This window comes from Chrysochloris asiatica, unplaced genomic scaffold (genome assembly GCF_000296735.1).
Source record: "Chrysochloris asiatica unplaced genomic scaffold, ChrAsi1.0 scaffold00047, whole genome shotgun sequence".
NCBI classification, from domain to species: Eukaryota; Metazoa; Chordata; class Mammalia; order Afrosoricida; family Chrysochloridae; genus Chrysochloris; species Chrysochloris asiatica.
The window spans coordinates 1,983,739-2,008,838 of record NW_006408565.1 but is presented as its reverse complement, the minus strand read 5'-3'; the positions used below and the strand labels follow the sequence as shown (position 1 = coordinate 2,008,838).

At 41.4% G+C, this 25,100-nt stretch overlaps 1 protein-coding gene across 3 annotated transcripts; it reads right to left on the bottom strand.

The window, feature by feature from the left end:
• Positions 1-697: 697 nt before the first annotated feature.
• RNF19B (ring finger protein 19B) lies at positions 698-24,780 on the bottom strand. 3 transcript variants are annotated; one of them, XM_006862141.1, is made up of 9 exons: positions 24,149-24,780; positions 11,883-12,088; positions 10,395-10,539; positions 8,418-8,580; positions 7,859-7,973; positions 6,651-6,791; positions 5,326-5,533; positions 2,325-2,456; positions 698-1,539 (listed from the first exon to the last, which is right to left on the bottom strand). In XM_006862141.1, the coding sequence occupies exons 1-9, from the start codon at positions 24,778-24,780 to the stop codon at positions 1,092-1,094; spliced, it is 2,190 nt and encodes a 729-aa protein (XP_006862203.1). In that variant the 3' UTR covers positions 698-1,091. The 3 variants fall into 3 exon arrangements, with proteins under 3 accessions (XP_006862203.1, XP_006862205.1, XP_006862204.1); XM_006862143.1 differs by having other exon boundaries at positions 701-1,585; positions 2,321-2,456; positions 10,395-10,536; XM_006862142.1 differs by having other exon boundaries at positions 935-1,539; positions 10,395-10,536.
• Between the last annotated feature and the right edge of the window lie 320 nt (positions 24,781-25,100).

Here is a 25,100-nt window from a genome sequence, read left to right as displayed (position 1 = left end):
GACTCAGAGTCACTGCCAGATACGGAATTTTAGGCTTAATTTTCTTGCTGTGCCATTATGACATTTTCTTTCTAATGACACTGTTCTAGACAGACCCAAAATTCCTAGTGTTAATTTGACTCAATTCTGATGAATTTAGATCAAATAAAATATATTTAAATGACTTCTCTCTCATTAAAATTTCAATCTGATTCCTCGGTCCCTCTTACTTAAATTACATTGGTAAACCTGAAATGACTTTTTCTGAAACAGGAGGTGTACCCAAGAACACAGCGAACATCTAGGTCCTTGCTTGGTGATTAGGCAGAATTTGTACATTTCTTCTTCCAATAAAAATACTTGTTTCCCAATTTGTAACCCTGCAACTTTTACTGGAATCTCTCTGAAGAGCTACCTAAGACAAGTACCCCTTCCTTCCTCTGAAACACATGACTAATAGTGGCTATGATGCAGAAGAGGATAAATAAAACTTTCAGCAGGAAAACTGCACAGCTGCCTCTAGAGGGCAAACAAGGCTCATTGTAATCGGCAGCTTCCCTTGCTGGTTGACTTAGCTATTCTTCAGTCAGACTACACAGTCCAATTATTCCCTGGGATTAGAAGAACAGGTTTATAGATTCTTGTGAAGAATTCTTGTTTCGTTTCAAACAAACACTTGGCTCTCTTTAGCACTATCCAAGCCAAGGAAAATGAGATGAGCTGAATTATGTATGACAGAAATCTTTATTAAAATGTGTCCTTCAGTAATATTTTAGCATACATACAATATACACACATACATATGTACACTATTTGACACACCTCACAGATAGCCACCATCAGTTTAACCAATAAATTAAAACAACAGAAAAAAAAAGGGGGAGGTAAGATGGGGTGTGATTAAGGGCAAAAATTCCATGTTTTATCTGGTAAGAAGTTGCAAATTTCTCAGAATTTCCCTGGGGAAAACCTGTGACCAGAGGATCTCTGAAATAAAATGCATAAATCCCCAACCACCCTTCCAACCCCCCCCTCAAAAAAAAAAAAAAAAAAATTCCGAAAGATGCAGTTACAACAAGTGTGCTTCTCAGAACAGGAGTATTCATTCCACTTCATACTCTGGCTTCTGCACCTTCTGGCTTCAAGACAGTCTGCCCCTCAGCTGGAGCAGAGAGGTTGATATGGGCACTTGGGCTTGGTGCACCGTGGGCTCTGGGGGTAGAGGGGCAGGCTGCAGTATGGGAGCGGGGGGAGCCACACTCATCGGAGGTGATGTCTGGTACATCGTCTGACTGTGTATCAGAGCTCTCCAGGTCACTGCGGATGCTCTCAGGCTGGGCTAGACTGATGTCCCAAGGTTTGCTGACCAGGCAGTCTTTCTGTTCACAGCTTTGGTGTTTACAGGAAGGATCTTCTTCACTGCCGCCACTACCTTCTTCTTCATTCTCTGCCATCTGTGCATGAACATGGAGCGAGTCCTCTGTGCTACTTCCGCTCACCAGCTGATAGTGACTTGGCTTGGCTTCAATGTCCACCTGGATTTCCATATTGTTGCACTCTCTGTGGAAACAAAACCCACTTTGCTGAGTCATGCATGGGGGATAGTCTCCTATACCTGTTGGTAAAAGTAGTTTGTGGATTCAGGATTATGAAGTCCAAAAAGATAGGTAAACAGTAAGCTAAAGCTCTCTTTTAACAAAAAGAAAACTTTTAACCTAACATTCAAATAAGGAGGGCAACAATTAGATCCTTTTTGCAGATTTAAAACACAGACACACACAGAGACACAGACACATATCCCTCAGGTCATCTCTTTAGACAACTCAATAAGTTCTTCCAAAATTCACCTACAGATCAGATCCTCAACTACATTACTCAAAACACGAAAGTAAAAGATTTACAGCTTTTTACTACTGTGTTACTACTAGAAGAGGCCTGAGTCCCTATAACAGGGATACCATGCAATCACACCATACCAGATAAACTAGCTTCTCAAAAAGAGAAACAGCCTCTAGGAGCCAGAGGGATCAGGAGAGCAAAAAGTCTGGACCCACAGATATCAATGAACACTGAGCTAGCTCTAAGTTCCATGTGAACAGCAAACACTGCTGAGCAAAGAAGGAAGGAAAGAGAGGGATAAACACCTCTAAAAATCAAGTATTAAGAAGAAGTGCTAAGAGATGCCAAACATTCCCGTACCAAGAACTCACTCAGTCAATTCACAGGTATACTACATAACCCCACTAGATGATTCATAGGGCCCTAACATGAAGCACTAGCTTCTGAAGGCCTAATACACAACCCAAAAAAATGCAACCTCTCTGGGAATCTGACTGTTCACATACCTGTCCTGTGGGTTGTAGGAACTGATTATGGAACCGGCCATAGCACGAGTGCTTGCGTTGTCACTAATTGCACCAAGACTGGCTGTGTCTTTGGGGAAAATTTCCTTTTGGACATCGGCTTGGACTTCTAACCTGTATAAAGAGGGGATGGTCAAGTTAATATAAGACCCGGGAATCCCAAGACAATCTACTTCCGAGCATACCTCCATTATTTTCTTGCAAATTGTAATAATCTGATCCTCTCCAATGATCAGAACAGCTCAAGTAGATGCCCACACATTTTCTCTCTTAAATATCTGTCGAAAGCATCTCCTCCTTTCTATCCCCACTGCTACTGTTTAACTTCAGTCCTTCAACATCTCTTGCCTGAATAAGTACAACTAGGCTTCCTCTCTAGTGTCCCCTAAGTCAGGTTAAGCCTCCTTCACACCAATGCTAGTATAGACAAAGACCAAATCACTCTAAAAATCCTCTGGACTCCCTAATGCCTACAGATATTTAATTTCTTTCTTTTTTATCTGCCTCTAATCGTTTTCTCCAATTCTACCTCTTAAATTCGAATCATTTTGAATTTCTTCTTAAGAAACTATACACATTTTAATATGACTTTGCAAATACTTCTCTCTGGAAGTTTTCATTCTCCACTTGACAAACTCATACTTAGTCCTTAACAACACAATGAAAATGTCATAGGTCCTAATTATCACAGCCAACCAGTAACTTCCTTCACATAACACTAACTGCTTATTGTATCATTTTACTAATCTCTCTCTCACTAGTATATGAATTCCACAAAAAGAGGGACCACATCTCATTCACACTTAACCCTCATGCCTCCCACATAATAAGTCGTCAAACATTTATTTAGCAATCTAACTACCCTCAGGCTACACCACTGAACAGCATACCAGAGCTAGTAGCAACAAAACTTTCTCAGTGGTGTCTCTGAACTGAGAATACGTAAGTATTTCCTTTCTTGGCTTCAACACGATTTTGTTGCAGACTTAAGTATTTCCTCATAATGAGCTTCACAGTCAAACCCATCTGATTCATTCACTTCCTATAAAAGAAAGGCTTTCACAGAACTGGAACAGCTGGACTGGCTTAGTGGCAGTTTCAGCACGTCAGCCTCCAATTATGTCTGTCTGCTTATTTACAGGGGTGTTGGTTTTAAGAAAGCACAGCAGTGAGTACTCCTGGCATGTGGGGGCGGGATCCCCTAACAAGAGACAGCCAGAGTCATGAGACACAGATGGGTCAGCAGCCGCCTGCAGCTGCACATTCAGCAGCGTCAATCCTGCCGCCTGTACCTCCGCCTACTGCTCAGTCTCAGATGCCCTTCAGGAATGTGTCAAGGTCCAGGAGAATGAGGTGGTGCAATGGAAAGTGCATCAAGTCAGAAGACCTGGCTGGGTGCTGATTTCAGCTCTGCCATAGAATCACTTAGAATTGGAAGACTGACAAAGCCCACTTACTTAGGTCATTTCCCAGATCCTGGTTCATGTACTGACAGTGCTAGAAACACCTGGGAAGCTTTTTCAAAACACAAATACTCAGCTCCCACTCCAAGAGATTCTAATGTATTCATTCTGGGCTAGGATCCTGAAACCTAGTTTTACAAGGCTCCATAGGCGACTTGATTGCTATTCAGGTGTGGGATCTAGTTCACCTACCATCTGTTGCTTGAATCCCTCTAACAGTTAAATGGCCATCTGGCCCCACTTTAAATACTTCCAGGAATAGGCAGATCAGTATCTACTATGATACTCCTTCCTGCTTTTGATTTTTATATAGGTTTCCCTATATTCTCGATCCTAAGATGGAGCTTTCTGCTCCCATGAAGATTTAAAAGCCTTGGAAACCCTATACACTGTTGCTAAGAGTCGGAACCGACTTGATGGTACTTAACCACTACCATGGAAATTATTTTCCCTGTAGCTTCTGTCATATTTTGGCATGACTCACACAAAGAAGTCTAATCCTTTTTTCCAGTGGAAGTCCCTTCAGATAGCTGAAGACAGCCATCTCCTTTTCTTTCCCTGGCCTGTTTTGCTTACCTTTACTCTCCCCAGGAGTCTTCTCCAGTACAATGAACTGACTGCTTCTCAGGTAGCATGTCATGCTACTCTGGTATGTCTAACTGGTGAAATGACCAACCAAGTCACAACTTCTAGAATCATAAAGCTTTACAAGCTCTCACACAAGTTCATAGAATTGATTGATTTTCTTATCAAATGGGAAATGCTGTTGCTGCTGTTCAGTGCCGTCAAGTCAGTTCTGACTCCTAGTGACCCTGTAAAGGGTTTCTGAGGAGCAGCTGGTGAGGCTGAACAACCGACTTCTTGGTTCAAACCAAATTCGCAGTCCAGTGCATTAATCCATACACCCCATTAGGACTCCATCAGATGGGAATAGGAAGGGAATATAGATTATACCACCAACAAGCCAACAAGATAGAGCACTAAAAGCTGTTCAACTGGGAGCCAATGGCAGGGCTAACAGAGAACACAGCCTTGGGAATTCAAAACGTGTGTGCACTCCCTATCTGATGCAGACAGCCGAGTGTAGTAAAGGAAGGATCTGGACTCACAATGCTTATGGGAAGAACACTGAACTTTGGAAAGTCACTTAACCTTTCTGAGCCTGTTTTCTAATTATAAAGTTTAAAACAAAACAAAACAAACCATTGATAATTACATCAAAATGAGATGATACATGATCTGGCACAGATACAGGTAAGGTACCCACTGCTGTTCAGTTGATTCCAACTTATAGTGACCCAATGTGTCACAAAGTAGAACTGCTCCGTAGGGTTTTCTTAGCTATAGTCTTTATGGAAGCAGATCACTAGATTTTTCTTCTGCAGCACTGCTGGGTGTATTTAAACTGCCAACCTTTAGGACAATAGTTAACAGCAAACCATCTGTGCTACACAGACACACACACATATGCTGGTTCTAACAATTCCAACTGGTTCTGTTACAATTACCCATCTGCTTACCTGCTGTATTTCCCTTTGCCACTGGATAGAATGCCACCACTCAGTGTGCCTCCGGAGAGGGCTGCAAAGCTGGCTGTTTCGCTATAAGGGCCCTGCATAACACTGAGTCCATCTGTAGGGCTCCCACTGGTACTCAGCACACTAGTCAGGCCTTCAATGCTGCTCTCCCCAATGCTGGGATTCTTGAGGGCTCGCCAGGCATCTGCCACTGGGGATGAAACACACATTTCAATTCAAGATAGAATAGTATCAAAACAATCTGGTAGATATTTCCTGCAATGACTCTTTACAGAGTGGAGGATTTTCATGTGAAAAAGCACTCATTAATTCAAACATTTAATGAACAACTACTATCACCATATCACTTGTTTAAACATATTTATTCCGCCCAATAAATACGCACTACTGGCCTCAATTTTAAAGGAGTAAGCTAACACAAAGAATTAAATGACTTGTCCAGCGTCATTACTAGTTACATAAAGCTACAATTCTGACTCTTAAGTCCAGTATTCTTTCCACTACACATTTGTTGTTGTTGTTATTGTTAGGTGCCATCGAGTCAGTACCGATTCATAGCAACCCTGTATACAACAGAATGAAACACTACCCAGTCCTGGGCCAACCTCACAATTGTTGCCACACTTGAACCTACTGATGCTGCCACTTTGCCAATCCATCTCGCTGAGGGTCTTTCTTTTTTTCTCTGACCCTCCACCTTACCAAACATAATATCCCTCCTCCAGCAACTGGTCCACTACACTTGGCAGCCATCTAATCCAACCAAGATGCATTTAGGTCAAGTGCTGATTCTAGTAAGAAGCTTTAAAAACCTCTTTGCCACATTTTTTTTCAAATGGTACCATGGAAACAACATTGTATATAAGTCAGAAGACTTGCTCTAGACCCCGCTTAAAAGATATAGAGACAAAATCTTTAAGTAAAGTTCCCATTAAGTGAAGATAATAACAGTTCTCACTCTCCGTTTTAGGTGGGCTGTTATAAAAAGCAAGTGAGAAACAACTGTGTAAAGTTTGCTGAAAATTATAAAGTACTGTGCAGGTATGAGACTATTAGAAACACCATTACCATCAGCATACTTGGAGTTACTTATAATCCTTACAGTTTGTACCTGTCACACAAAGGCAAGTACCAGAGGAATTAACCTACTAACTCTGAAACAAAGAAATGACATCTAAAAATACTTTATCCTTCTACAAGGTTTATTATCCAAAGCAACCCAATGACAATCTCTAGGAAATGTTCTTAAGTGTATTGATTTTTGTGTGTGTCCCATAAAGTCAAATGGGAAAAAATCCTGCTTTTACCTGTGATTGGACCATCATCTTCATCAAACTCAATTTTGACCCCCTTTCCATTAGCTGTGCTAACTCCACAGCCTCCACCACGACAGAGAGAAATGGGCACAACCCCATAGACATATGCCAGCATAATGGGGACACCAATTCCTGGGGGAAGAGAAAGAAACATGTCAGTAGGCCATCAACTGTAACTGCCCTGAATTTTCCTTTCCAGCCTAGGCATGGACAAACCATTTTATAAAGGGTCAAGGAATGACAGGACTATCCCAAGGTGGAAGCCTAGTTTAACAGAATAATGACTGGACTTGGAACCAGTAGGTCCTGGATTAGAACCTGAACTCCAATTTGTTAGCTGTGCAACCTTGCACATAATCCTTCCAGGGTTGTGAAGATTAATGACAATGACTACCACAGTAAGTATATGTTGTTTTCAGTTTTCTCCTTCTATTCACTGCTGAAGGGCTAACCCAAAAGAACATCAAGAATCATCCCCTAGGCTAATTCCAAAATCTTACTGCTGTGAGGCAGAATGGCTTGTCATTAAAAGCACAGGCTCTGAAGTCAGACTGCCTGGATTTATGCCCCAGCTGTGTGATCTTGAGTAAGTTATGGCTTCAGTATGTTGTATCTGTGCTGTTGTGGGGCTTAAGTGAATCAGTATATGCAAAACACTCAGAATTGCTCCCAGCACATGGAGAAGAATGTTATATAAATAATAAATGCCATTCTATTATTGTTCTTCTAAAATAAACCCAATGGTTTCTCAATATGCAGGCATTAAACAAATTAAAATTATAGTAATTTTGTTGTGTGGGTTCTGTGACATCCATGGCAAGTAGAGAAGGAAGATGCAAAGTGAGAAACCAGGGGTTAAAGCAACTTTCTTTAATTTCACCTTCTGTGTGCCAGACCAAGTTCCAGAGGTATTAACTTAATAAATAAAAGATCCCAAACTCTCATAATTTAAAGCGCCTGAAAAACATTCGTTAATAATGGTGCCTAATTGATTTAACTACTAAAGTGTGTTAGGCATAAAATCTAATACTTCTCAGGGTAGAACATCTTGTCAGTGGTCAAACTGCTAGCTATGGTCAGATAGTTAATAGGAAACAAAGACCAACAGAGGGAGGAGGGAAGTAAAAGAAAGGAGGGGGTAGAAGGGGGAAGGAGAGGGAAAGAAGTGGAAAGAGGAATTGTGGTTCTGACTAGCTTACCAACACTAACTGCAGCGATAACTGGGGATGCAATGACCGACAAAGTCACTCCTCCTGTAATAGCCAAATTCCTCTTGTGCTTGGAGGTTTTCCTTCCTTCATACCTACTATGGATCTAAAAAATAGAAAATTCAGGTCATTAAGTCAGATCTTCAATATTTAAAAAAAAATTTTTTTTTGGCCAGGACAGTGAATTATTCACTTCCAAATTATCTATATTAAAATATATCCTCCATCATAAAGAGACATCTTTATCAAATTTTAATCTGACTCAGACCTGTAAAATATAAACTAATGAGGGAGAAGTTTCTCCAAAAAAAACGACAAAATAACTCAAGAGAATGAATCATTTCACCTTTAAGTCACTGAGAGAAATCAGGTCCAGGCTGTCAAGAGACCTGAAAGTTCTTATGGAAATCCATTTAAGAAACTAGTTATTTTTATCCTGGAACCAGCTGGTTTTCACACAGCTCTGGAATATACACTCCTTCCCAGTTCCCTCAACCTTTATCAACAAGCTTGATGCCTACAGGTATACGCACAGAATCCAATGTCTTACCTTCCTGCCAACATAAACAGGAATGCCAATGACCATGGCAGGAATAGCAATGCCAGCAATGAGGGAAATTCCCACCGGAGCACCAATCAATGTGCCCAGCTGCCAAAGAATTTTCTTCTTACGGCTCCACGGCTTCTTGCCCCAGAATGTGCAGCCAGAGGGGCTGCAGAGGAAACATATACTGAAGTTAATGTCAAGATGACAAGTGCAGTTGTTGTCATCAGTAAATCTAAGAGAAAGAGCCTTCTTTTCAAGAACAGTAATTAATAAGAGGTTACAGGAAATGAATTTAATAGACAGGGAAAGCAAAGGACAAGGCCAGACTATTAGGGCTCTGGGTGCTTAACTAATTTTTTTTTAAATAAAGGCATGACTCTAGATTTCCCTAACTCACAAACACTGATCAGGCTTCCTAGACTGATAAGACCAGGAGTCTTACATAGCCCAGACTAGAGATCTAGTCAGCATACTCATCCAAATACAGTATGCCCTGCTGCTAATGAACCCTGATTTGCAGTTTTCTTGGCATGTGCCCTATACAGCTGATAAGATGCCTTACTGCAAACCATGTTCTTAGCAAAGTAGTTAAATAGACCTCTTCACATCATCACTTTTGTATCAAGTTTGGCTACTTTTACTCTCAGTCCTTCTGTACCCAACCCACTTTTGTTTACTCCTTTCATCTTTGTATACATGCTCTACTATATGAGATAAGCAATTTTAAAGGTAGACATCATGTTACCCCTCTGTCCCTAATAATTGCTATATAGTAAGTACTGAAGTCCTAGTGTGGCGCTGTGGGCTAATGCATCAGACTGCAAAGTCATCTGAACTGCAAGGTCAGTGGTTTAAGCTCACTAGCTTGAAATCCTATACAGAGTCGCTATGGGTTGGAATCAACTTGATGGCACATAACAACAACAGTAAGTACTCCTGGTGTGGCACTGTAGGATCAGCATCGGACTGTGAACCACAAGGTCAGCAGTTCAACCCACTAGCAACTTTTTAGATAGCCTATACAGGGTTGCTATGAGTCAAAACTGACTCGACAGCACTTAACAGCAGCAGTAAGTACTCAAGTGTTTGCTACATTGGAAATGAAGGTGTTTCACCCACACAATGAATGCTAAACATTAACTCTTCCCGGACAATATTTTAATTAATCATTTGGAAACTTACCACATGTAAAGAACTGTAAAAAAAGAAATAACCTTGGTCTCAAGAAACTTACAGTTTAGTAATACTAGACATGTACATGAAGTAAAAAGTAGTGGTGTTCTTAAAAACAAAGATAAAGGAAGATTAATAAAGAACGAGGCAGGAAAAGTTAGAGAAGGCATGACAGATGAAATGGTATTTAAGTGGTCCTTGAAGGATAGATAAGAATTGAGCAAGTTGAGATAAAGGGGGTATGGTATAATTCGCATTTCAGGCAAAAGAAGGAGCTGAATAAATGTGGGATGAGACAGCACAGAAGATACTGGGAAGGAAAAGTCCAGATTATCTGGAATATGAACAAACAAAAAAACTCCAAATCATAGTGACCTCATATGACAGGGTAGAACTGTCCCCGATAGGGTATCCAAGGCTGTAACTCTTTACAGAAACATACTGCCTCATCTTTTCCCCATGGCGCAGATGTGGGTTTGAACCGCTGGCCTTTTGATTAGCAGTCAAATACCTAACCCACTGCATCACCAGGGTTCCTTATCTGGAATGTACAGCAAATACAAAAACAAAATGGAAAAAGCTAGAAAAGTAGATGAAAATTAAACTCTATCTGGAAGGTAATGGAGATGAGATGGTGGTCTCTGGAAGTTGCTGAGATAGAGAATAACATGACTGGAGGGGTGCTTTTGAGGAAAAATATTTTTTTTATAGCTTCCTTATACAGTAATGAGATTAACTATATCTCTTTGACATGCTTTCCCCTAAACCAGTGAAAAAAATTAGCAATGGACACATTTGCCATCTCACCTGAGGTAATGCAAGTCTGAGATCTCTTTCATACAAAGCCAGCAAAATTCACAGCCACATACTGCACAAGTCATGTGATTACAGCTTCCATCATTCATCTTGATAATGTAAGCACTGCATCGTGGGCATGACTTAATGTCATCTGCTAAGAGGGAAGGAAGAATGGATAGAAAAATAAACCAAAAATCAAACCAAACCCACTGCTGTTGAATTGATTCCAATTAATAGCAACTCTCTAGCAAAGAGTAAAACTGCTACATCTTTTTTCCAGAGCGGCTGGTGAGTTCAAGTTGCTGACCTTTCTGACAGGAGCTGGGCACTTAACCAATGCACCATCAGGGTTTCTTGAGTAGAAAAATATCACTAGTGACCCTAATTTGACTTAACTATTCATCAGAGTATCTGTAAGAAAAAATTACAAGGCTGTCAAGAATTCTTGACTAGGAATTCCAAATTGTGTAACTCACTTTATTGAGGGCTGGCTATGTCTAGACCTCAGGAATTTCATTAACGGTATTTTGTCTCATACTGAGTTGCCTATCCCAATAAGTGGCATACTAACACAGCAATTGCACCAAACTCAAGCAAGGAGACTTCCCTTGAGAGCAATAAGATGATTCCAAGAAAACTATGAAATCCACCAGTTAGTAGGCTGGCAGAACTAAGAGCAGAGTGCTGCCAAGAAGAATAGGCTGTACCTGGAAGTTCTGAGAAATTTTAGTTGAGGAAACTCATTTTGTAAACTCACAAACTCATTGTGATTTGTTAACACAACCTACAGTCCCTTCCTGTGATCCTTTCAAATTTGAAACTTAAAAACAATTGGTATTGCTGTGTAGCACACACCTAGTAATTTTCACAGCAAGCGAGGAACTATCCTATTACAAAGACCATTTAGGAGAGTATTTTGTGCCAGGAAAAAGTGAATGGTAAAATCTTTCCTACTAGCCTCTCCCAAATGACATCAGTGAAATAAAATACATTTATGAAAAGGAATAAACCATTGACATTTTTTAATAGGTTTACTCTGACTTGTCAAGGTTGGAAATAAATGTGTGATATTCTTCCTTTTAAAGTTAATCATTAGCCCATACTAATATTGTTCACTTTACTTAAATCTGTATCCTACTTTTGAAAAGCAGTGGTAGACTCAAAACTAATGGGAAAACAACACAGACTTAAACCTAATTAAATGTCTTTCTGCTTACAACGCAAGTTTTGGAAAAAAAAATCCCCATCAAAAGGACCTAATTGCTTTCAACATGAGACAAACCAACCCATTACTAAGAAGGTAAAACTAGAGAATCCAATTTATTACAGTTTGCTTTTACCTGGGCTGGATAATCTATAATGATCAGAAATGAAGGGTACACATCAAATACGGAAAGTTGTGCCAAATGGTATTTTATGCTTTTGTTATACAGTAATATTCTTCCAGGTTTGGGCCTACATTATGAAATATCAAATGAAGAGACAACTAACTCATACCTGGTCCAGAGTCTGGTCCGTAACTGAGGCCTGAAGTATGTTTGGTCCTTACTCGCAAAGTCTGCGCCCTCTGCTGACGGGCCATATCGCATGTCTGATTTGGATGCCATATCTGTTTGCAGTGGTAACAGAACTCAGTCTGGCAGCCTTCCCTTTCACAGGTCAGCTTTGGGCAGCTGGCACAGCCATAGGCAATAACAGCATAACTGGGTAAGAAAATAAGAGAGACCAGTATGATAAAGAATGATCTAACCAACACAGATATTATTCATCAGTTCTAGTGGGTTAACATTGTTTGGTGCCCCAATCCCTACCACACACGATACAAAGAAGACACACATGTGTGTGCCTGATCAACTATAAAGTATATTCTACATGAAATGTGGAGTCTTGGTGTGACGCTGTGGGTTAATGTGCTGAACTGTGAAATTGGTTTGAACTGCAAGGTCGGTGGTTCAAGCTCATCAACTGCTCCTTGGAAACCCTATACAGGGTTTGGATCGGAACCGACTCAATGGCACATAACAACAACAACATATGAAACGTAGAATTCTTAAGATCCAAACACAAATTGCTTTATTTCCTGAAAAAAGTGGGGAAAATACATTTAAACAAATTTCTAGCATTTCCACCATCATTGTTTAAACGGCGTTAGAAGTCTACTGCAGCAAGTTTCATAAATAACAGGGTACAAAACTATTTTCTTTCAATGGCTTACTATATTTAGAGATTAGAATTTATTTACATGAGGGGATGAAACACTTGTCAAATAAAGAGCCATAGCAAAAAATAAAGCAAGTGTACTTTTCTCATTTTAAAGTTCTACAGTGAAGTAGGACTTCTGGTGTGGCGCTGCAGAATCAGCAGTGGACTGTGAACCACAAGATCAGCAGTTCAAACCCACCAGCTGCTTCTTAGGAGCCCTATACAGGGTCACTATGAGTTAGAACTGACTCAACAGTACTGAACAACACAGTGTAGTCTGACCACAGCCACAAAGGATTCATGATCAACTAATCCTAAATTGAGAGTTCATCTTATCTTCCTATGCTTTTTCTTCCTCTTTTCAACTCAAATCCGTACCTTGAACTTTTTTGGATAGTATCCAGAATGTAAAGGAGCTCTAGTAGCATAGTGGTTACAAATCAGGCTGCTAACCTCAAGGTCAGCAGTTTGAAACTACTAGCTGTTCCATGGGAGAAAGATGAGGCTTTCTGCTCCTGTAAAGATTTGTAGCCTCGGAAACCCTGTGCAGGGCCACTATGAGTCGGAACCAACTCCACGGTACTTAACAACAACATCCAGAATGTAAGAACACTACCCAGCTATGTTAGTAATAGAGCATAAGGACATATCATTTTCTTTGTCTTCGGACACATATTCTTAGTTTCAATTAGCACCAACATCAACTCTTTCTTGTAATTCATGTTTATTTACCAAAAATTAGTCTCTCAAAAACAATTCAATACACTTATAACAATTAGCCTTTCTGTTTAATCTAAATGTCAATTAAATGCTCAAATTACCCTAATAAGTGGATACTGTTTCAAACAAACAAAAAAGAATTTAAAAAAGCAAATGGATAAGGAAAGACCGCAATTGTAAAAGCTCTCCACACAATTTTTAAAGAAAGGTCAATGATTGCTGGCTTAGGTGCTGCCGTCTAGACTTTGTCATGCTCTCCCTACCAAAGACCTTAAGTGATTTGTGCATAAGGCTAATGATATTTTCTTAGATTATTTGTGCTGTTTATTTAAGTGTACACTAGATGTTCATGACAGCAACTCAAGTTCTTGATTTATCATAGATTCTGCAAATTGATTTGAGAACAGATGCCAATGAATGTACCCCCAATGTTATATAACATAGGATGTGTTAAAACTCTTCTCAGAAAGAACAAAATGAGAATAGGTCAATGTGTAAATGCAAATGATTCATATCCTGTAGGAGTTTTGAGCAAATATCTCCCACCTAGGTGCAAAGTAACTACTAAAGATAAACAATGTTTTTCCTGAAGAAAGTGAATGCTATTATGTGATAAATGGAAACTGGTACTAGATGGTCACATTAAGCCAACTTCTGATGATACAAATTAGACAGAATGTAGTAGGTCAGGAAGCCTTGATCATGATCCATTCCTATCTCACATGTAGAGGTAAATATGAACAAATTCCAATTTTTTTAAAAAAGAGAATTTGGTAGCACTGACAATGTTAATTTGGGGTATGGAATTTTATTCCAAGGAAATAAAATCACCTCAAAATACTGATGAATAAACAGCAGTCTTTTACCATGACACAGAATTACTCAGGACACAAGATTTGGCATTCTGGTTTCTGGGCACCTAGTCAGGACTCCTTGACTCATACTGCCTGACACTGAGCTAGCTAAAATCTCCAAACCTTAGGTTCTATCCCAAAATGGAGGTATAAGTGTTCATTACCTTGAAGTGTAGCTTAACTTAGGTTCTAAAATTGCACTTAATAGCTTGCCCTTAAAAGTCCTACACTACTTCCTGACTTTGCATATGATATTTCTTCTACCTAGAAAAATTCTTTCCTTATTTCTTGTCCTGGCAAATACTTTAGAACCTGCTCACATGCCATCTTCTCTGTGAAAATCTACTTAACCTCTCTAAGCACTGCTTGGCTACCTTGTGCCTATACATGTTTTCTAATATGTATCACATATATTTTATACATTTTAAATGTATTATATAAACATATCACATTTTCTGCTTATAGGTTTGTTTCCCCACCCAGACTGGATCCTTTTTTTTTCATCTTCAGGGTCTATCATGAATTCATACTCAAATTTATCCATCTATCTATCTATTGGCTTATTATATGTTGGGTACTATTAAACTCATTTTAAGGTTTAAGTGTAAACCCACATTGGGAGTAATCCTCTAAATTCTGAACAGGGCAATTTTCTTCCTAGGTAATTGAAAACCCCTACCTCATTCTTGAGACGACATCTACCCCAATCATCTTGTACATGCTCTGCACTAGGGTGGCTCTCCAACCCTGCTCTCTCCACTTACCCATTTTATTTTAACCAAATTCAAGTAGGCTAATTAGAAAACTAAAAGGGAAATATAGATTATATACTGTTAAGAATACAGACACAAAACTAAAGATTTTTATTGTAATTCAAAAAAAAAAAAAAAAGATAGACACATCATGCTCCCCTCTTATACACTCAATTATTAATCATTTTACTTTTTTAAAACTTCAGAAACATCATAATGTGATAGGATAGACCATAGCATTACCTAACTTTGAGTCTAGCCAAAAAAAAAAAAAAAAAATCCTATTAGTATGAATTTGCTTATGCTCCAACCCCAGGTGTTAAGAAAACATGTTCCTGCATGTCTGTGCTTCTCATTCCTAGGCACTGTAACTAGGCTACCCATTTACAAAGGGATCTTGAGTATGTGTCTGGAAAGGGGGTAGTAGACATGATTCTTCCTTTAAATACCCCCTGAGCACAAGCAGTTACATTGGAGCTATACTCCCAGAGTTAAACTTGAGCCAAATTGTCACAATGAGCTGCATCCTTACCATCTTATTTTCCTGCCCCAATTCACACCCATGAGGCCACACAACTGCATGAACCTCCTGTCTGGTCTTCTTATCCCTCACTCCAATCCAAGTAACATCCCAAAATGTTATCTAACAAGAAAACATAATATTACTCTTTTGCTAAAATTCTCCAAGAAAAAAATTGTTCAATACCAGCGGGATTAAAAACATAAAACTTCTGGCCCACTTTTCAGTCAAGCAGTAGCTAGGCATAGAAGGGACAACAACACTAGTAAGGTATGCTCACCATGGAATGGTCAAATATTCAAAATCAAAACGGCAACATTTACCTAAGAACATAGTTGAGAACATAGGAAGGTGGGTAGAATGGAAATAGGAATCACAGGGAGGAAGCAGGATAATTTGCTGCATGGAGGGGATTGCAATCACTGAGATGAAACAAAGTGTGTGATCTGTTGAATGTAAAACTGATGATTTTGTCTGTAAATCTTCACTCAATTCACAAAATGTTAAAAAATTAAGAAATAAACTCCCAGCAAGATGGCAGACTAGGCAGATACATTATGTGGACCTTCAACAAAAATGCAAGAGGATCACATAAAACATACCAAGTTGGAAATTCTGGTATCCTGAACTTCAGAAGAAAGGTTAGAGAGGTGGATGGAGTGCTTGCTGGGAGGAGAGGCTGAGCAGGGACAGTGAGAGAAGGGGAGACTGACTGGTGAAGGGCTGGCCAGAAGCAGCCTGATCAGCTTGTGAGTTTTGGCAGCAGAGGGAGGCCTGGCAGAACAGATGCACGAGGGCAATGAGAAAATGTGACTTCTTCATTTTCCCCTTGCTCCCTGTTGATCAGAGTTGTGGCCAGCTCCCACCCTCATCAACCCCCAGCTTAGCTCTCTGGAAGATTGCAATCACATGGTTGGGAGTCATACTAGTGTGAGTTGGGAACTGGCTGTGCCACTTTGGTGCCTGGATTCAGGTGGGCTACGCACGCTCCAGACCTAGAAAACCTGCAGACACACCATTTAACCAGCCCCATCAAGGGTCCCCATGAACTACTTCTGGATTGAGTGGCCTGCACAATGATAACACCAAGGCCAATAGGAACTCCATCTAGGGCCAGGAATCCTGCAATCACATCTCTTCCACAACTGCCTCATGAACTCCAAAGATTTCTCCCTTCCAGGTTCAATAACTACACTGTTTGTTACAAATACAACAACCCCACAAATGCCCTGGAGACAACAGGCAACTTTAGCTCACACGAAGAAACAGGAGAGAATGGCTCAAACAAATGACAAAGATGTAGAGACACAAAATATTTCTGAGGGAAAAAAGGTAATGGAACTAACTGAAAAATCAAGAGAATGCTATTTTGGTACCTTTAACAGACTGACAGAGAGATTGAGGAAAGCAAGGAGAACACAGGAAAAAAATTCAAAGAATTCAGGAAAATACTTCAAGAACAGACAAAATAAATGCAAATTTTGAAAGTATACAAAAACCGTAAATAGAAATCCAGAAGATTAATACTAAAATCTTAGATAAGAAGAATAATACCGTTGAGAGAGTAAAGGAAGACAATTGAAGAAAGCAATGGAAGATTGAATCAGTGAATTTGAAACTAAATCTCTCAGTACTAGTATGCTACAAAAACAATCATTAAAAAGAATGAAAAAAATACAAAGAAAGCCAGAGTTATATGGGACATCAAACAGAGGAACAACTTACAGGTAAACTGAATTCCAAAAGAGGAAAGACAATAAAAAGCACAGAAAAAACTGTCGAAGAGTTGTTACAAGAAAACTCCCCTAACCATCATGAAAGACAAGAAGATTAGCATATGACAAGCTGAACGAACCACAAATAGGATAGATCCAAAAAGAAAATCACCAAGACTTATCACAATCAAACTCTCCAAAACCAAAGACAAGCAAAGAACCCTGAGAGCAACTCAGGGAAAATGAAAAGTCACCTACAAAGTAGAACCAGTAAGACTAAGCTCAGATTTCTCAGCAGAAACCATGCAGGGAAGAAGGCAATGGCAGGACATATACAAAACTCTTAAAGAAAAAAATTGCCAACCAAGAATCATATTACCCAGTACAGCTGTCCCTCAAATATGATGGCGGTATTAGGATATTTCCTGATAAACAGAAATAAAGGAATTTGTAATGACCAGAACAACTTTACAAAAAATGCTAAAGGGTGTTCTTTGGGCTAAGAACCAACAACCGCAGACAACAACCTGATATTACCATACATGACAATACCACCCAGAACTCAATCCACATAGAACAGTATTTAATATAAAACAAACCTACAAGACTGAAAATGAGGAATCAGAGATATCAATGTACAATGAAGTCAACTACAAAGCAAAAATAGGGACTAGTGTAGATACAGAACTTTCGAACGGAAAGGAAGTCAAGTAGTTTTCAAGATAAAACAGACTGTTTTAAGCAGGGAAAATTTTAACACTACACCTACATATCAGCATAAAAAAAGAGGACAATCAGAAAGGTTTAGTAAACATTAACACACAGAAATGAAAATGAAAAGAAAACCCATAAACTGAACTCAGCATAGAAAACTATGTGGAACAAAGAATCCAGCAGTACCACACACACACACAAATGCAGAGAAAAATGACAGCAATAAATTCATACCTATTGATAATTACACTGAATGTAAATGGATTAAATGTACCAGTCAAGAGAAACAGAGAACAGAATGAATAAGAAAACAAGATTATCAACTTGCTGTCTATAAGAAATATATCAAAGAGATGGAGACAGCCTAAATACCCACCAACAGAAGAATGGTTAAACAAACTTTGGTACATATACACATTGAAATGCTACAAAACACTGAAGAATAATGTAGAGTCTGTGAAGCACCTCACATGGTTGAACCTAGAGGCCATTAACAATGAAATTAGTCAATCACAAAAGGACAAATATATGAGACCAATGTTGTAAAACGTTAAAAAAAAAAAAAAAGGTTTTCTAACTAAAAGAAACAATCTATGGTGGTTATGGGGAGGAGAGAGAATCACAATATCCAGTGGAATACAGAAGCTATTTTTCTCTTAGCATTAAAAACAGGTGAAAAAAACCAATGGAGAAAGCTGATTCTAGCATCTTTGGCTCTCTCAATATTGTCCTTTGTTCACTATTGGACTATATGTGCACCAAAGAGTAGCATCCCTATAATGGGGGTTATGTTGTTAAGTCCATGCTCTTTGAAAAGGGAAAAAAATAAACATTGGCCTTGGTTAGAATTAACACTAAGTCTCTTCAGTCCTTCACCACTTACTAGTGGTACAAGATCCTGGAGCAAGTCACTAAATTCTCCAAACCTGAGTATCCTCATCAGTAAAACCAGATCAAATCTAATTTCACAATGGTGGTAAGAAATTCAATTATGTATGCCTGATACAAAGCTAGTCGTATGCCAGCTTGCCTTCTTTCTCTAAACTTTACCTTAAGTTCACAGAAAATACTTAAACGCACATAGACACATATATATGATGGTGGTGGTGGTGGTCGTGTGCCATGGAGTTGGTTCCGACTCATAGTGACCCTGCATAGGGTTTCCAACGCTGTAAATCTTTATGGGAACAGAAAGCCTCGTCTTTTTCCTGAGGAATGGCTGGTAGTTTCAAACTACTGACCTTGAGGTGAGCAGCCTGACTTGTAACCACAACGTTACCAGAGCTCCTTCACATATATATAACTGTTACGAATCTTCTAACCAATTTTTAATAATTTAAAGCTGAATGATACTAACATAATACTTGACCAAAATAAGGGCCTCATTTTTTAATAACGTTCACATGAGTAATAGTTTATAGCTGCCACCAAGCTTTGCAAATTAATTTTTTTATTGATGTGAACAAAGACAAAAATTAACTTCAGAGAAATAAAAAAATACATATATGGGACTTAAACCCCTCAGAGGTCTGGTTTACTGAGTTTGAGTTTTAAGACTAATCTCAAGGACCATCTCAGTTAACTGCCCTAACAGTTACAAAGTTTATATTCTGTAACCCAGTTTGGTGAGTAGTGTGTGGGGTGTTAAAAGCTCAAGAGCAACTACTGGTCTCTATGTATCTGGAACAAAGACAAAGAAGGAAACCAGACTCAAAGACAAAACTAGTTTTCAGGGCTAAAAGCCTACACAAACCAATAACCAAGGCCTCATCTACCTTGGGACCTTAAAAACTAGACGGTGCCCAGTAACCACTACTGACCATTTTGATCAGGGACACAATAAATGGACTCACACAGAATGTGAGGATAGATGTAAAACAAAACTCAAATTACTAAAAAGTACAGCCTGACTGAACTGGTTGACACTAGAGAAACCCTTACTGTTCTGAAATAACCTTTAAGTTCTTCTTTTATTTATTTATTTTTTAAAGTTTTTATTGTAAATTGAGTGATAGTTTACATGGGAGAACACTGATTTTACACCATCGTTTGTTTCACTGCAATGATTATAATCTCATCCATACATCATCATTCAACAGTATTTGCTTCTATTCTCTCTGGTTCTTTTGTGTTTTTGTATTTTTGTGGGGGAGGGATATACACAAAAACACTCAGGAATATATAATCATTTAAACATCAAAGGGTACATTCTGCAAGCCTGCCTCCTGGCTGCCAGCAGTCTTTCTCTTTCCATGAATCTAGAGTCCTCAGCTTCGCCTCCATCCCTGGTGTTGCTGCTTCTCTGGATAGGGTCTCACATTCTGCTCATGCTCTTCTCCCTTGATGGTCTTAGGGTCCTCTGTTTCTGGACTATAAGATTAACCACTTCCCCATTTTTGTTACAAAACTTCTACTTTGACAGTTGTGATAGTCGCAATTAGTCATGATAACAATTACTCACTATTGAATCCTAAGAATCTTATCCAATCTCATCTCACCAGGCCCGTCTAGACAAGATGAAAACTATTCAGTGGGAACGCTACCTTCCCCTGCACACTCTTTAAACTAAACTCCCTCTTGAAAACCTGTAAGCAGGTAACTTCGTGCCTTTATTGTCCCCTCATTTTAGGTAGCCAGTGTCAAAGTTGCCCATTCCTATCGACCCTGTTTACAGAGGGGATAGGATTGATAACTTGATGTGAACACTCCTTCCCTCTCAGTTGGTATTTTGAGCTACTACATCCATTATGTATAAGTCAAGTTCATCAAGTTGTAGCAATTTACACTTGTTTCCTTTATCCAAAAAAACATTTTTTTTTTAAAATTTTCCTCTAGTTGAGTTCTGATCATCAAGCCATAGAGGCTAGGTCAAATGAGTTACTATCAGCAAGTATGGGCATTCTTGTGCATCTCCCCTCACTTCATATCAGCTGGATGATTCATTCTCAGCTCCAGCCCTCCATGCCTATGTGTTTGTTCATGGGCTCAGGAGTCCCCAGGTCTCACCATGCTTTGGACCAACCAGCCCTTCCTCTTCTCTCTCTCATCTCCAGGTCAATGGGAGTCCACGGAACGTGGGTGAACTCAGCCCATGTCTTCATTACTGCATTTCCCATTCTTCCACATACCAGTAGACCAAAGTGGTCGCCAGCAAGCTTACATACCTGTCCGTGTGTTCCCTTTGAGTTTCAGTCTTGGAGGGGGGTTTGTCCTGAAGGGACTTGATTGCTTGCCTTGATGGTGCCCATTAAACTCTTACCACTGTCACTGAGTTGATTCCAACTCATAGCAACCCTAAGGAACCTTGATAGTGTAGCGGATTAGAAGCTGGACTGCTAACCATAAGGTCAGTAGTTTGAATCTACTAGTTGCTCAGTGGGAGAAAGATGCGGCTTTCTGTTCCCATAAAGATTCACAGCCTCAGAAGCTTTATACAGTCACTACTGAGTCAGAATCAGTGTGGTGGCACATAGCCACCAACTACCACAGCAACCCTATAGAACTGAGTAGAACTGTTCTTTAATATTTCCAAAGCTGTAAATCTTTACAGAAGCCTACAGCCCCATCTTTCTCCTGTGGAATGGCTGATAAATTCAAACCACCAACCTTCTGATTAGCAGTCCAACACTTAAACCACTGTGTCACCAGGGGTCCTGACATGAGACCAAGTGGTCAATATTTACTCTAAAGCAAAAATGAAAAGGTAATGGGAGGCAGGAAACTAGATAAATAGAAATGGAACAACCAGAACAGAAATAATGAGAATATTGACACACTGGGAACCTAATTTATTATGCAAACTTTCATCAAAAATACAATATCATCTAATGTTTACAGACTGCTGACCCTGGCCTGGGCTCTAGCTTTGACGCTGAGGGAGACCTGGGTGAGAAGGACTGAGACAATAAGGAGGGGATATTGGCGGCCTCTAGCCTTGAGCCTACCAAGATTTGAATCCTGGCTCTGTTCAATAACTGTGTGATTTTAGGGAAGCCTCAGTTTCCTCAATGTAAAGTACAGATAACAAAACAAAGTTCCTGCAATGGTTGTGAGGATTAGAGAAAATGACAGAATAGAGACAAGGCACATAAGGTTTGGAATAGTGGCTGGCATGCATTTAAAAAACAAAACAAAACCCACAGCCATGGAGTTGATTCCAACATACCTGGAGTCCTGGTGTGGCACTGTAGGATAAGCACTGGACTGCTAACAACAAGGTCAGCAATTCAAACCCACCAGCCATTCCTCAGAAACCCTATACAGGGTCACTAAATGGCACTTAACAACATAGTAACCTTATAGGGTTTCTGAAACTGTACATCATTATGGGAGCAGACACCCTCATCTTTCTCCCATAGCAGATGGTGGATTTGAACTGTAGACCTGACCTTGGATTAGTAGCCCAATGCCTACAGGCTGTGATATAAAAAAAAAAAAAGAAGAGAGAAAAAGGGAAAGGTAGTCTGCATACTGTTACAGATCTGTTCTAAAACTGCCACCACATGTCTTAGTTAAAAATTCAAGGATACTGACATCTTATATAAAAAGAGACTAGAGTATTCTTTTAAGGAGCACTGTTGACACAGTGGTATAAGCATTGGGCTGCAAATTGCAAAACCAATAGTTCAAACCCACTAGCTACTCCATGGGAGAATGAGGAGGCAGTCTGCTCTTGTAAAGCATTACAGTCTCAAAATGTATGGAACAGTTCTACCCTGTTCTACGAGGTCTCTATGAAGTTGTTGTTGTTGTGATGTGCTGTGGAGTCGGTTCTGACTCATAGCTACCCTGTACAGGGTTTCCGAGGCTATAAATCTTTACCAGAGCAGAAAGCCTCATCTTTCTCCCGCGGAACAGCTGGTAATTTCAAACTGCTGACCGTGAGGTTCGCAGCCCAATTCATAACCACTACGCTACCAGAGCTCCTTCAATATGAGGTAGAATAGACTCAATGGCAATGGGTTAGAATTATATAGTATTATTCGATTCAGAAACTAGATCAATAGTGTCTAAACACCCCATGAATTAACCTCAAGACTGGTAAGACTTCCAGACCACCAGATATAAGCAGACCCTTCCAATAGCTTATAAGGTTCTGATATTTATTAACTGAAAGTGAAAGTGATCTACCACAGATGAACACATTACCTGTGCCAGCAACACTTTATTTAATGTAATTTAAAAACCCCATATATGAGGTTAAACAACACACCCATCTCTAAACAAGTTTGGCAGAATGAAAATATGAGGGGTCTTCAAGAAGTTTGTGGAAAAGTGGGATTAAAAGAGAAAGGATTTCTTTTCTACATCCTTTGTCTCTACACACTCTTAGATGGTCCAGAAAGGAGACAAGCAGCAGCATCACGGAGACCTCAAAACAACCCTGATACAGGTTACAATTAAAAGCCCTTAAGTCCTTTGAAACAAAGGATCATAGAGCATTTTACTAGCATTACAAGTACACACTGCAAAGAGTCCCTAACATTTTTTTTGCCCCAAAGCATGACACAGAAGAACAAAATAATCTGTCCAAGGTCACAGAACAAGTAATGGTACAGCCTGGCCCCCAATCACTTCGATGAGCCCCTCTTTGCTGTTTGCAGCCATTCGGGGGATATACTGACAATAACACAGTCAGGTTTTAAAGTGGGGGGGGTGCTCTCTAGTGAATGTTCCAGAGAGCATGAGCGGCTGGTCTTCATTCTCTGCAGGGGCTACATATTTTCAAGTCATTTGATCTTAGTGCATTCTCAAGACTCATTGTCATCAAGAACTCAAGATCCAAGAGGCTGGAAAACACATTCTCTCCGAAATATCTCCTCTGGGCATCCTTCTTCTCAGTGCCCCACTGCTTCTAACCTAAACAAACAGTCTCCTCTCTGGACAAAGAGAGAGGGTCTGTCCCTCCTCTTCCTGACCCAGGGAGCAAGTGAGACCCAGAGAATGCTAGCCTGGCCCAGGAGACACGCACCATCCCCGTCACCCCCATCCCAACTTCTGAGTAGCTGTCAGGCGGAACACGCCTTCTCCTGCAATGCTGTCAAGTCTGCCCCTCGCCCGATGAGCACGCCCCTCCGCAGCGCTGTCCTTTGGTGGCCAAAGAGCCCTTCCCTGACCCCCGGCCTGGAGGACAGCTCCCGACCCCCGCCGACCCCAAGCCCTTGGGGTGTTGGGTGCCTTCCCCCCACCGAGCCTGCTCCAGGCTGGGCCCCGCGCGGCTCCGCAAGTCTGGGGCGCTCTTGGCCGCCGCCGCCGCAGTCCCCCGCGGCCACGCCCCCGCGCTCACCCGCAGTCGGGGGCTGGGCACCAGCGGCAGTCGGGGTCCGAGGCCAGGTAGCGGCGCAGCATGAACTCCTCGTACTTGTGCATGAGTGGCGGGTCGGCCAGCAGCTGGCGGATGTCGTGCGGGTTGAGCCGCTCGCTGCACTCGGGACAGCTGATGGGCACCCGGCTCTCGCTGATTTCCAGGCGCAGGTAGTGGCGGAGGCAGTCCCGACACGAGCGGTGCGGGCAGCTGAGGAGGCGCGGGGCCCGCTCCGGCGGCAGCCGCACCAGGCACAACGGGCATTCCACCTCCTCCGAGCCCGGCTCGCCGCTCTCCGCCGCCTCCTCATCGTCGAATCCGGGCCCTGCCGCCGCTTCGGCCTCCGTCTCGGCCTCCGCGGCAGGTTCGGCGGGTAGCGCCTCGGGCGGCGGGGTCTGGGCCGCGGCCGGGGCCGGGGCGGGCGGCGGCGGGGCGGTCGGGGGCGGTGGTTCGGCCTGAGGCTTGGCCCTGGAGCGACGGCCGCGGGCCGAGGCGGAGAAGACGCTGTGGAAGGTGAGGCGCCGGCGCCGGCCGCCGCTGCGGCACTTGGGGTCGGGCGCGGCCGCGTGTAGGGATGTGGAGCGCGGCGACTCAGAGTCCTTCTCGGAGCCCATGGTCCGCGGAGGCCGAGAGGCCAGGGGCCCCCAGCGCCGCCACGGCTCCCGCCTCCTCAGCCCCCTCAGCCGGCGCCCCAGGCGCCGCCGCCCTCCGAGAGATAGAAGCCGAGCGACGGCGGCGACGAAGTGGTTATAAAGCCTCCGCCCCGCGTGCCGCTGCCACTGCGCAGGCGCTTCGCTGAGCCACCTCACAACCCGCCCTCCGAGGCTAGAGGGAACGCGGGGCGGGGCCGAACGGGGTGGGGTTGGACGAACTGGAGCGGAGCTCCACCTCCTCCTGGTCAGGTGGCTGCAGGGCGGCCATCTTGTAAAGACGT